A 14449-nucleotide genomic window follows, 5' to 3' on the forward strand; every position below is an offset into this window, starting at 1 on the left:
ATGCAATGGAAACGAAACAAACACAACCAGACCAAAAATAAATAAAAGATAGGAGTGACATACCACCACCGTCAAGCACTGAAGGCATGGCTTCAGTGGCAGCTACATGGAGGTATGCAGTGTCACTTCGGCCCATATTTCATGGTGATGGGTTCATTTAGTCGAGTGATAAGGAGGTCTGTGAGAAAGCTAGGCAGAAAACTGTCTCCAAATGAATGGTCCGTGATTTTATAAAGATTGGTAACCTTTAGACTGATTACTTTTTTTTTTCTCCCCAATTGTACCCGGCCAATTACCCAACTCTTTCAAGCCGTCCCAGTCGCTGCTCCACCCCCTCTGCCGATCCAGGGAGGGCTACCACATGCCTCCTCCGATACATATGGAGTCACCAGCCACTTCTTTTCACCTGACAGGGAGGAGTTTCGCCAGGGGGATTTAGTGTGTGGGAGGATCATGCTATTCCCCCCAGTTCCCCCTCTCTCCTGAACAGGCGCCCCGACTGACCAGAAGAGGCGCTAGTGCAGTGACCAGGACACATACCCACATCTGGCTTCCCACCTGCAGACACAGCCAATTGTGTATGTAGGGACGCCCGACCAAGCCGGAGGTAACAAGGGGGTTTGAACCAGAGATCTCTGTGTTCTCAGGCAACGGAATAAACCGCCACAACACCTGGATGCCCAGACTGATTAATTTCTTGCCATAGCTCCAAAGTTTCCAGAGAAATAATTTTTCTTAACTCAACCAGTTAAGAGTCCAAATGTTCCTTCAGTATACTTGGGAAAAACCTTAGCAGAGTCACGTCACCTACCTCCACTCGGGACCATTTCCCTTTGCAGCGGGCCAAACAGACTTTGCCACTGAATGGTCTGGACACCAGGGACTCTGATGTCACCTTGTGCAAATAAAAACAAACACACAAGGCTGTTAGAATCTAGTTATATTACGATCCAAAAAAACAAGTACTCATCAAGGCTCGTTTCAGTTGATGCCACAGCCTCCGTCTGTAGACACTGTCCATCACTTTTTCATAAGCACTTGGTTAAGAGTCTGTGTAATATCTCTGCTTACCTGAAGCATAATGATCATTAATATTAGTGGGAGTTGCTGAATGGTAGTGATTAAAACAGAAATCTTAAGGTCCAACCACCCCCCAGATTTCTGCATTCAAAAACACAGGAACCAGGCTGGCTGGGTGTTTTTGTTGTTTTTTTAAACCCTTGAGGAAAGATCAAGCTGCTTTTCCAGTTTGATTTGTTGCTGCTATTCACATCACTGGAGGTCAGTATTCAGGTAAAAATTAAACACTGAACTGCTTCATTCAAATAATAAGTAAAAAAAGGGAGTTAAATCAGTGTTAATGTTATGAAACTCTCAAAAGCAGAACCTCAAGACTTATAACGGTGAAGCCAATAAATACCTTTGGCAAGTCCAAGATGCTCAATATTCTGACATGTACCTGAGAAAGGAAGGCAGCGTCTATTCTGTCCAGCAACGTTTTGAGTTTAATGATTCCTCTGGAGCACAGCTGGCAGTAGATTATTCCATCTGGACACACACTGGTCACACACACATTCTGGAAGGTAGCGTTTACCTGGAAGTGGAGAAACAAAAGTTATAGAACATAGCGCAGGCTGTTTAGTTGGTTCAATCTGAACAGCTGGTCACACAGATGTTGCCTATATTGTTTCTGATGGGTGAGAGCTCTGTGTATATTTCTCATGAGATTTTAACTGAAAAATAAGGGTTTCAAATAATAATAATGTACAATGATATTGCAAGGGGTAAAGTTGCGCAAGCTCCTCAGGTAGTGGAAACTCCCGTGGTTGACCCTGCATCGGATGACTTGGCTCACTGTCACTGCCAGCTGTTTCAGGCTTCTTTCTGCCTTTGTGAGATCGATAACTGCTGTTTATTCTCTTACTATAGCTTCTCCATATTCTGTCCTAACCTCTTCATTTGTTCTACTGATATAGCTATTTCCTGTGCTTGGTTCACTTATCGCTAGATTCTCTAGTTTTCTTTCTTAAAAGACTTGTGTTTAGTAGGCAGACTCTCGTTCCTAGTTTATCACTAGCTTCGAGCTTTGCCTAGCTTAGCAATTAACTATTGCATTTGCAGTCAAATCAGCCTCGTTAAAACTATGGTGTGTGGTGACTGATCCGCAGTTACAGATAGGTTTTCTCTATACTAAAGCGACATGTCCGTGAGTTAGAGCAGCTTCTTTAGACTAGGATTACGTTAGATGTGATGGGCACTCCAGATAACCTTAGCACCGGGCCTGACAGCACACCTTGTTAGCACTAGCTCAGCCTCATCGGCAGGTGCGGCAAGGTTTGTCTCTGTTTACCAGCATGGGAAGGCTCATAAGAGCAAGCCACTAGTTTTGTGGCCTGGCTTGCAGTCACCTCTCTCGACTGCAAACCAGTTTTCGCCGCTCACCAGCCTTGTTGGTTGACCTACCAGCCAGTGTGCCTCTCCCGCTCCTGTCAACAGAGTAAAGCAACGCACACTAGTGATAGGAGACTCCATTACACACAATATCAGATTAGCTTCATCAGCCTTGGTTCACTGTTTATCCGGGGCCAGTCTCTGACATAGAGGATAGTCTTAGGATGCTGGCATTCAAAGGGAGAAACAGGAAACCCAGGCACAGCCCCACAACTTCAGTGACATTGTTATTCATGTTGGCACCAATAATGCTAGGATGAAGCAATTACGGATCACAAAAGCCAGCCTAGTCAGGATGCTAGAGTTCACCAGAAAGATGTGTCGGCATCGATTAATTGTCTCTGGTCCCTTACCTGTAAGGGGTAATGATGAGATGTACAGTTGGCTCACCTTAATGAACCGCTGGTTGGCTCGTTACTGTAATGAGCAGGGATTCGGCTTTGTTGATAACTGGCCTTCTTTCTGGGGCTGCCCTTACCTGCTGAAAGCGGACGGTATTCACCCTTCTGGGGATGGTGCCGCTCTTTTGTCTAGCAATATAGATAGCTGTCTACGGTTAGTTAAGAGTCAGCTAGTTTAGTTAATATCATGGAATTTCTCATACTATAAATGATCAGATCGACAACTTGGGTCTATAACATTGACCATCTCCCTATCCTGCTATATTGCTCCCAATCCTCTCCTAAATGTGTGAATCGCAATAATTTAATAATCATTCCTACCACTGGTGGTAGTAAAGTGCGCAACAAAGTATCTAATAAACTACAGAATCAAACATCAAACATTATCAAAAGTGTGACCACATAGCCAAAAGCGCAAGTCAACTAATAATTGTCGACTAATAATACAAGGTGCCATATTCAAATTAATATTTCACCTATTGATAGCTCTAAAGTTCTGCCTACTACTGATCACTTCAACAAGATGCTTAAATTTGGTTTTATAAATATCAGATCATTCTCTACCAAAGCCCTACTAATAAATGTGATTCTTGAACATAGTTTTGATATGATTGGGTCATGTGAAATATGGATGAAACCAAAATGTTTTCCTTCCCTTAAATGAAGCTTCCCCACCTGACTATACATATGCCCATGTAGCTAGGGCAAACAAACACGGTGGGGCTGTTGCCTTAATATTGCAGCGACCTGACAGGGCAGTTGCTGGACTGCTGACATCTATGTGCTGGGGGAGCACAAGGGATTATGGGACTGTTACATTCATGCTCAGATCATTGTTTTATTAATGTTGTGTTCATGTTTTGATTATTGTTGTATTGTTTGTTTGGAGGTTTGACTCGTACTGGGTAGACGACCATTTTACTGACTGACTGACTGTAGGATCGTGACTAAGCTTGGTGTATTCAAGAGTGACCTTGTTACATTGTTCGGCAACCATGGGGGGGGGGGGGGCAGAATAAAGGAGCACTCCTGGGGTTGTGTGGTGTATGGGACACAGGAACTGCCATTCAAATGAAATCCTTGCCTCTTCCTTTCCTATCAGCTCTGTTTGGTTCTGACGGTGTGTTAAATTAAACAGCACTCCCGGGGTCATGCGGTGTATGGGACATGGGATTTGCGATTGAAAGAGATCTCTGAATCTCATTCTTCACGCAAACTTGCCACATTGGTATCAGAAGAGGGATTGGGCTAAAAGATGGAGAGGGAGATCCAGAGACTGGAGCGGGACATTGAGCTGACCCATTGGCACTTGGAAAACTGGCATGGCAAAAGACAGAGCCCACCAGAGAAAGAAGTCTTCCAGTCCAACCTGATGACTCCAGTGCACTGCGGCTCCACCACCCCCTTGAGGCCAGGAGGACCAGCCCCGGGGAGTGAACGCTACCCACCACCACCACTCGCCCTCTAGGTGCCAGGGGGACCAGTGCCGGGGCGCACACCCTACCCACTGCTACCAAACACCCCCTGGAGGCCAGGAGGACCAGCTCTGGAGAGCACATGCTGCCCACCACCACCGATCGCCCCCTAGTGAGCAGCACAGATATGGTGCATAGAACACCAGCTATGGTACATAGAACATCAGCTATGCTGCCAAAGTACAATGGGACCACACCGCTAGAGCCGAACCTCTTGCAAGTGCAATTAGCGGCATGGCATAGCAGATGGAGCAACGATGAGGCTGGCATCCACCTGGCTCTTGCATTGGAGGGAAAGGTCTTCCAGGTGCTCCTTGACCTAGCCCCAGCAGAGCAGTGGGACCTCCGAGCCTGGACCATGGCGCTGGAGAGGCAATTCAGGCGACGACTCTTCACTAACAAGGCAGGGAGCAGCTAGCCAGTCGCCGCCATGAAAAGGGAGAGAGTCTGGGTGCCTTCGCTGCAGACGTTCAGCTACATGCCCAGCACGGTTACCCACAGTTTGACGCAGCTGCCCAAGAGGAGCTGGCCCTGCATTCTTTCCTACAGGGACTCACCCCGGAATGTGTGCACTAACATGTTCACCTCACCATGCCCCAGTCTCTCAGTGGGAGGTAGTACTCTCCACGGGAGCTCTCCAGCAGAAGACCCCTGCCCTCTACCTGCACATGGAAGGGGGGGGGGGGGGCAGGAGGAGGAGGAGGAAGGCGACGAGGTCTACCAAGTCTTGCTTCCACCACAGCAGTTTCGCCGACAGCCTCCAACATTCAGGTGATGTCCACCTCGGCCAACTGACCGCTGCTACCGGTGAGACGAGCCTGGTCACATAGCCTGCGACTGCCCAGCACCAGTAATGAAGGCCAGAGCCACCCAGCCTTTTTTTCCTGTGAATGACTGGCCATCGCCAACGTTGGTCCCCCCCCCCCACCTGTCAGACCAAATTTGCACCCCTGCCTGTGGCAATGGCTCTGAATGAAACACCTGAATTCAATGATCAAGAGGTGTGTCCCAATACTTTTGTCCATTTAGCTCTATATGGACAAAAGTATTGGGCCACCTGGCCATTACCCCTAAAGGAGCTTTTATGACATCCCATTTTAAATTGGCATTCATATGGAGTTGGTCCCCCCCTCTGCAGCTATAACAGCTTCCACTCTTCTGGGAAGGCTTTCCACAAGATTTTGGAGTGGGTCTGTGGGAAATTTTGCCCATTCATCCATCAGAGCATTTGTGAGGTCAGGCACTGACATTGGACGAGAAGACCTGGCTCAGTCTCCATTCTAGTTCACCCCAAAGGTGTTCGATGGGGTTGAGGTCAGGGCTCTGTGCAGGCCAGTCAAGTTCTTCCACACCAAACTCACCCAACCATGTCTTAATGGACCTTGCTTTGTGTACTGGGGCACAGTCATGCTGGAACAGAAAAGGGCCCTCCCCAAATTGTTCCCACAAAGTTGGAAGAATAGAGCTGTCCAAAATGTCTTGGTATGCTGAAGCATTAAGATTTCCCTTCACTGGAATTAAGGGGCCTAGCCCAACCCTTGAAAAACAACCCCATACCATTATCCCTCCTCCACTAAACTTTACAGTTGGCACAATGCAGTCAAGCAGGTAATGTTCTCCTGGCATCCGCCAAACCCAGACTTGTCTATCAGACTGCCAGAAAGAGAAGCGTGATTCATCACTCCACAGAATACATTTCCACTGCTCCAGAGTTCAGTGGCACCGTGCTTTACACCACTCCATCTGACACTTGGCATTGTGCTTGGTGATGTAAGGCTTGCATGCAGCTGCTCGGCCATGGAAACCCATTCCATGAAGCTCCCAGCACACGGCTTTTGTGGTGATGTTAATGCCTGAGGAAGCTGCATGGCTAGCTGCTTGATTTCATACACATGTGGCAATGGGTCTGAATCAAACACCTGACTTTCTTTGTACCATCACTAGAACAGCCTCCTGGACCCCGACCAGTCTGGGTTCAAGGTGGGTCACTCGACAGAGACGGCTCTCCTTGCAGTGACAGAATCGCTGCACGCTGTGAGAGCAAACTCTCTCTCCTCTGTCCTGATACTCCTGGACCTGCTGAGTTCAACTCAGTGAACCACCAGATCCTCCTCTCTACCCTCGAGGGGCTGTGTCACAGGCTCTGCACTCTCAATATTTGCATCCTACCTGACGGGTCGCTCCTACCAGGTGACATGGAGGGGATCTGTGTCGGAGTCTCGCAAACTGACTACATGCACTCCACAAGGTTCAGTTCTGGGTCCTTTCCTTTTCTCCCTATACACGACATCCCTGGGTTCTGTTATTCGCTCGCATGACTTCTCTTGCCATTGTTGTGCTGATGACACCCAGCTGATCTTGTCCTTGTCAAGTAGAGACACGCACTGCTGCGTGTTTGACTGACATCTCGGAGTGGATGGCGGCACACCACCTGAAGCTCAATCTGGACAAAACAGAGTTGATGTTCCTCCTGGGGAAAGGTTGCCCGCACTGAGACCTGGCTGTCACCATTGACAACACCGCGGTGACGCCAACTCGGACTGCGAGGAATCTGGGTGTGATCCTGGATGACCAAATGTCGTTTGCTGCAAATGTTGCACCGGTTGCTCGCTCCTGCAGATTTCTCCTCTATAACATCAGGAGGATTCACCCATTCCTCACCGACGAGATGGCACAGGTGCTTGTCCAGACTCTGGTCATCTCCTGGCTGGACTACGGCAACTACCTCCTTGCTGGCACCCCGGCATCGGCCATCAGACCTCTGGAGCTTGTTCAGAAAGCTGCAGCTTGTCTGGTGTTCAACCGCCCTAAGTTCTCCCACAAACTCCCCTTCTCATGCCCCTACACTGGCTCCCAGTAGCTGCTCGCATCCAGTTTAAGACTCTGGTGCTAGCCTACAGGGCAGTGAAACGAACATCTCCTTCCTATCTCCAGGCCATGGTCAAGCCCTACACCCCCGCCTGACCACTTCGCTCTGCTGCCTTGGGACGCCTGGTTGCCCTGTCACTCAGAAGCCCCTGCTGCCGATCGACCCGGTCACGGCTCTTTTCTGTCCTGGCTCCACAGTGGTGGAATGAACTCCCCACTGATGTCAGGACAGCGGAGTCGCTGCCCATCTTTCGGTGCAGGTTGAAAACTCATCTCTTCAAGAACTACTACCCTGTTACTTGCTCTTTGCACTTATTGTATTCACTCATAAAAAAAAATATAAAAAAAACTTTTTCTTGCACTTTTAACACTGGTTTTGCTCTTGGGTGCTTGTTTAGAGAGAAGATGCACTTATGACCTCTGATGACTAGTAGTTCTCCTGATTCCATACATTAAATGCACTTATTGTAAGTCGCTTTGGATAAAAGCGTCGGCTAAATAACTGTAATGTAATGAATTCAATGATTAAGAGGTGTATGCCAATACTTTTGTACATATAGTGTATATGAAAATCGTGTGACAATACTGCAAGAGATTTTTGTCTCGCTCCTCATTCAATTTCAGAGTCGAATTAAATTATTGCCACGACAATCCGCTGTGGCAACCCCTAACGGGAGCAGTTAAAACTAATAGTAGTAGTAGATAACCATATACACCCACCCAACCCTTGGTTTATCCACCCACTCACTAAAACTCCCTGACAGAACTAATATACTAACAGTGAGAGGGATGTCCATGGTCCTATCCTGTAAGGCCTTGAGGCAGGTGGCATTGACATTGATGTCATCATCTTGCGATGTGTCATAAAGCAGCACCAGAGATGCCTCCTTCTGATTACAAGGCTCCACAGTCTCCATCAGCAGGATCTTTCCAAGTGCCAGGCTTTCCAGGGAGGAAAGGATCAGGGGGTGGGAGCTGAAGGACTCTAGACCTGTGATTTAAGAAGGTGGAGAGATATCGATCAGTCAGACCTACTATCTAGAGGAGAGATTCCCAAAGTGTGGTGCGCACACCCCTTGGGGTGCTTGAGCTGTCTCTAAAGGGGTATGTAAGATGGAAAATGTAATGGTATAACAGTGTTACGTGGTGGAATGTGTGTAACTTTACTGCAACTTGATTCAAATTATTAGTGTTCTAATTTTCATAACTGCTACGTTATGTGTGGTTAACTGTAATTTAAGTTTATGCAAATTTTCTTTAATGCGGCAGAAAATGTGACATTTCCCCATCTTCTCTCATGATGGGCCTATCTGTCTCTGAGCCTGTGTATGTGCACGTGTCCTTGCCCTCACCTACCCTCTTTGCTCTTTAAAAGTGATGGCTTGTGCGTATCTTTGCTGAAATTTATTGAAACTTTGCTGGAGTGTAGTTTGTTTCGTTGGAATCTGAGAGCAAATTGTTGCTATCTCTTGAATATTTTGTTATGTGTTCTGATTATTTGTGCACGATTAAACTTGATGTCTTGAATGTAGCTATAAATAGGCTATGTTGTGTGTGTGTGTTTTTTTAAGGTGTGGGGGATTGGGGGTGCCTCAACCCAGTCAGGATGTAGAAGGGGGTGTGTTGCCTATAAAGTTTGGGAACCGCTGAGGGAGGGATGGAAGATAATTTGCAAACTCAACAGATAAATGAACCGAAGAAAATAGATTGAATAGAGGGAAGAAGAGATGTAACTAGAAAGGAGCTGCATACTACATATCCGTGGGCTTAAGACCTGATGCAATATGTCTGCTGTGTAAACCTACCTGCCAGTCAACAATAACTGTATTAAGAGGGAGGAATAACACAATTCAGTTGTACTATCTGTGTATTTTTATCTACATTAGCTTGTAGTAAGAGGAAGACCTGGTGTCATGTTCATGTGCTCTACACCTACCTGCCAGCCTGACATTGATGGCCTGGAATGGTAAAGAGAGGAAGTCTGGGTGTAGCTCGAACAGATTGGTCCTGCTTGTCTCCACAGAGAAGCCGTGGTCTAAGTAATACACCTGGCACATATGTACATGTGCACACACAAAAAGATAACAAGTACTATGGTTAAAGGAACAAACAACAATGTTTTCCTTGTTTTTTACTGAATGCAACTTTCAGCATTATCATATTATATATTTCACCAATATTTCACAAAACAGCATGATAAATTAAAAACATCTACTTGATGAGTTGAAACTAATTATTGAATGAGTACATGAATGAGCAAATCAATATCACAACACTAAACCAGATGCCATCTGCAACCAACTTCACTTTGAACGTATCGAAGGTTATGACTTGTATGATGGGTTCTGACCATGTCATGCCAACTTTTAGCTGAATGATTAACTAAATAGATTTCTAAGCAACTAGGTTTCTAAAACACTACTTAAATGGCTAAAAAGCCATTTGTCAACCAAAAAATTAGTTCATTAACTAGTCAATCATTAATGGCTATCAAAATTATGTATTCATTTGATCAAACAGTTAACTAACCAATGGGGTCCGTCTCAGGGAGAAAAAAATACTGTCTGCTAGCCAATTTTGGGCTCAACCCTGGATTTCCGCCCTCATGAAGTTGTCTCACTACCATGGTCATTGAAGTTGCCCCCTTAATCTGCTCTGGGTGATGTTCAGGTTATTGGAGTTTATCTTATCAAACTCTGCTAAATACCTAATTGCACAGACCACCAATGAGCCAAGAACCTCAAAACTTGCACAACAAAATAACTGGATGACTCACCTTGACCATATTAGAGGTCATGACCTCCATGATCTGGGCTCTTGTCAGCTCGTCTTCATCACATCTGACAGCTGTTAACTGACCAAAGGCAAGCTTGGAGAGGGGCTTGTTGGCAGAGTTTTGACTGTAGAATGAACGCATAGAGTCTTCCATGGCCTCCTGAGCAGCAGAATAGTTGTCACCCACATACCTGAAGTCAGGTATATTGTAAAGCACAAGTGAAATGGCGGTATAGCTGTTATGGTCATTAGTAACCATTAAAGGCTGGCATGACTATGATACTTCAGGAAATATACATAGAAAGTAGAAACAATCATGAAAAATTTACAAACTAATGTTCAAAGTTTTGTAATGCTGTCAAAGCTTAATGATGATAAATTACAACAGTATTGTTAAGAAATAAGTCTCCCCGGACATCAAAGACTGTGCTTAAAATTCACCATTGAACATTCAGACATTTTCATTTATCCAAATTAAAACAAAGACTGAATGTTTTTGTTCGTTTAATCTAGTGGCTTCATGCAGTTGAAATTACATTTATTTTCAGGCTTAAGACACCAAACGTGTAGTTATCGCTCATTGGTTTGTGCCAAGTTAAAGCAATACTTTGGCATAGCAGCTAGTAAGGACCTGCAGAGATCAATTTGCCTATTTATTTGATTGTATGACAATAAAAACTTTTGATATGAACAGTATCACTTTTTTTTAAACTTTTTTTTTAATCAGTGACTTGTGGTTGGGTATTGCTCTGTATGGAGTGTTGAGATTTGTATAAACCAGTCAGCCTCATACCTTACAGTGACCGCTTTGGTGTTCTTGGCATCAGTGACCAGTACTGAGGAGAACTGCTCTGTGGGCACTATTAGAGGGGGTGGCAATACAGGGGCCAAAGCCCCGAGTCCAGAAGGCAGGATGGAGCTGCTGCATGAGTTGCTTGCCTTGCTCTTTGTGGTGCATGTGTCTGTTATACTGGAGCTACACAAGATGGCCTGTGCAAAGGAAAAGTGCAATATAGTCAAATATCAGATGGAAGGCCTGAACTAAGGAATATTACAGATTTTGCAAATAAGTAGTGACAGGCAAAGAAAAACAATGACATCAACAAGCAAGAAAGCAGCAGCAGCAAGAAGGCAAATAAAAGATTTCTACATTGATATGTCAGTTTTCCATAAAAACTAATCATCCAGTTGATCTCTAAACAGCCAGTATCTTATGATAGAGAAGGACCTGTAACTTACGGTTGGTTCCCTGCATAAGTGGCTTGGGGGTAGGGTTGGGCAACAAATATCCAAAGTGAAACCTACTCCCAACTCCCATGAACCAGAAATTCATTAAGAAACTTGGAGTAACGAATCAGGTCGTTAAATCCTGAAGTGTATTTTCAATCGCATTTGCAAAACTAGCGCCATTTACAATTGGAATTTGGCAATACAAATGCAATAACTTATCTGGCAAGATAGGGAACAATATTTATATTCTCTATTCCCCATGAGTTCATAAACCAATATGATCCCTTCTCCGGTTAATTGCCAGAGAATTCCTGGTAGAGAAACTCCAACTCTGTGCTGTTTTGCCATACAATGACTGAATGGAAAGAGAGAAAAAGTGCTATTTTCTGTCCTCTTCTCACCAAGTACAGTAAGAAGGACCGCGAATCACATCACCCAATATTTTAAGGTTCAAAGAACATAATTATCCAAAATGGTTTTGAGTTTGTGGATAAGTTGTTTACTTCAAAGCCCCAGTTAGCTCCGGATGTTGGTATTTCAGGTTTATATTGCTCCCTATATTTACTGCACTGGACTTTTTATGAAACACTTCATACATTAGATAGTAGATCATTTGTTAGAAAACCCAAAAGTGTGCCCCAAATTTAGATTTGAAAGCAGAGTGTATCATTCACCGGTTTCCCGTACTCCACCATTATTTCAGACAAAAAGGTTCGGGAAGGAAACAAGTGTGCAGTTGTTAAACTGGCACTCCAAGAATGACTTTACTACAATTAACGTTCTATGCCAAGTGCAAGGCAAAAAAGGCTGAATTTATGTTTATATTCAGTCAAAGTGATTATGTCTAATAAAACATTTACCTGGTATTGTTTATTCAGTCTAAGATTTATGAAGTTTGACTTAGTGCTCAATCATTAATACAAAATTATAATTAATGTAATCAATAGTTCTCTATTTCACTATTACCTGTTTGAACCCAAGCTGACAGAGCAAGTGGTTTAAAATAATCATGTCCCCCACACCTCTTCACTAGGGCTGGGCAATTAACCAAAAAACGTATCGAAATCGACATTCAGAACCTCTCACTGACTTAATCCGGCTCATGTCGGTTCATACCTTCCCCAATGGGTCTGTTCATGAACTGTCCCCTTAAAATAGTACTACATCGTGTTCAGTCAAGTGGCTCCGCCCTGTCCAACTAACGTTAGCCCGCTTTCACTCAAAGCGAAACTGGTGGCATGGATGACATGACCACAAATGCTGAGCCAACAAATAAACCCGAACAGCTCATACCGAAAAAGAATGCCGTGTCCATCAAATGGACACATTTTGGCTTCAGTGAAGACAACACCAAACAAAAATAAGCCAATGCATAAAAAAATGTCAGCAAACAAAGGTAGCACCACCAATTTGTTTAAATACTTGGAATAAAATCACAACACCAAATATGAAAATATAATGTAATATGACTCCAAAAAAAAGAAAAAGAAAAAAGAGACCGACAAGCACCCAAGTGCTTCTACCAAGCAGCTGTCACTAATTCAGCATTTATAAAAGCCACACAATATGCAAAAGATTAAGATGGAAAGAAATAACTGATGCCATTGCATATTACAGCATGGTGGCTCACTGGTTGGCACAAATAGGTCTATTCGGGGTCGCAAAGAAAATCTGCAGGATAGGGGTTCCTTGAGGACTGTGTTGGGAAACACTGTCCTAGATAGTGTGTGTTGGGATGGGTTTAAATGCAGAGGATCAATTTCCCCACAGGGATTAATAAAGTCCTCGTCATCGTTGGCATCTCTCGTGTCCGAGGATCCATTCCAAGAGATTAAGGTGTGTACTTGAAATGAAGATGGCTTGACAGTCCAAGGTGAGAATAGAAGAGACAGGAACAGTGTGGACAGGGGATAGTAGGGAGTGGACCCGTTCCTGCGGCTCTCTGTTCTTGGCAGATTTGACCTTGATGGAACCAGCAAGGCAGGCAGCTCTCCAGTATTTTCGCTTTTCCACTACTATTTCCAAGTTCTTAGGCTCTTGGAGGTGATCAGCGTTCCCTTGATACAGTCCTTGTAGCGTTTTTTTGGGAGCTCCTCTTTTTCTTTGACCTTCAGTATAGGATTTGTTTTGGGAGTCTGTCGTTTGGCATCCTCTGGATGTGGCCAAGCCACCGCAGCTGGTGACGTTCAATTATCATCTCGATGGAAAGGAGATCGGCTCTTTCGAGACCTTGATTGTTGGTGACCTGTTCTTGACAGGAAATTCCCAGAATACGTCTCAGTTTTTGCTGGTGGAAGCATTCTAGTTTACAGATTTGGTACTTGTAGAGGGTCCAGGCTTCACAGCCGTACAGGAAGGTTGAAAGAACCACTGCGCGGTAAACCATGATTTTGGTTGATGAAATATATAAAGTACATCTTTTCTTATACATGGTGAAGGATATGGCCCACATAGCTACTGTGGAACATAGTGGGTTTAAATATCTCGTTAAAACCCTCAACAAAAGATACGCTGTGCCATCGCGAAAATATTTTTCTCAAACTGTGGTGCCCAACATGTACAAATCATGTCGTGAGAGGGATTTTTTTTTTTGAGACAATTTATTGATCCTTGTAGGGAAATTATGTTCTGAACCCAGCCACTGAGGATGCACAAGCCAGTGCATCCTTAGTGCCGGTCCCAAGCCCGGACAAATGGGGAGGGTTGCGTCAGGAAGGGCATCCGGCGTAAAATCTTTGCCAAATCAAATATGCGGATCATAAATAAGACTTACATACCGGATCGGTCGAGGCCCGGGTTACCAACGACCACCACCGGTACTGTTAACCAGCAGGGTGTCGGTGGAAACTATGCTACTGTTGGGCGAAGGAGAAGGAGAGGGGGAAAGCATGTCCAGAGGCAGCTAGAGAGGAGGAAGGGTAGGCATGTGGAGGTGAGAGTTGGAACTTTGAATGTTGGCACTATGACTGGTAAAGGGAGAGAGCTGGCTGACATGATGGAAAGAAGAAAGGTAGGCATACTGTGTGTGCAAGAGACCAGGTGGAAGGGGAGTAAGGCCAGGAGTATCGGAGGTGGGTTCAAACTCTTCTACCATGGTGTGAATGGGAGGAGTAATGGGGTAGGGGTAATTCTGAAGGAAGAGTATGTCAAGAGCGTGCTGGAGGTGAAGAGAGTGTCAGACAGAGTGATGAGTATGAAGCTGGAAATTGAAGGTTTATTGCTGAATGTTATCAGCGCATATGCCCCGCA

General features: G+C 44.9%; 1 protein-coding gene across 1 annotated transcript in view; it reads right to left on the minus strand.

Moving 5' to 3' along the window:
* tdrd7a (tudor domain containing 7 a) overlaps window positions 1–14449 on the minus strand; it is a 64961-nt gene that overhangs the window by 32563 nt on the left and 17949 nt on the right. Inside the window, exons 7-12 of the mRNA XM_056280420.1 lie at window positions 10764–10960; window positions 9972–10161; window positions 9132–9243; window positions 7975–8186; window positions 1460–1594; window positions 812–895 (exon numbers count right to left, since the gene is read on the minus strand). Coding sequence (XP_056136395.1) covers window positions 812–895; window positions 1460–1594; window positions 7975–8186; window positions 9132–9243; window positions 9972–10161; window positions 10764–10960 — 930 coding nt within the window. The remainder of the gene's footprint in view (window positions 1–811; window positions 896–1459; window positions 1595–7974; window positions 8187–9131; window positions 9244–9971; window positions 10162–10763; window positions 10961–14449) is intronic.

This window comes from Lampris incognitus, chromosome 5 (genome assembly GCF_029633865.1).
Source record: "Lampris incognitus isolate fLamInc1 chromosome 5, fLamInc1.hap2, whole genome shotgun sequence".
NCBI lineage: Eukaryota > Metazoa > Chordata > Actinopteri > Lampriformes > Lampridae > Lampris > Lampris incognitus.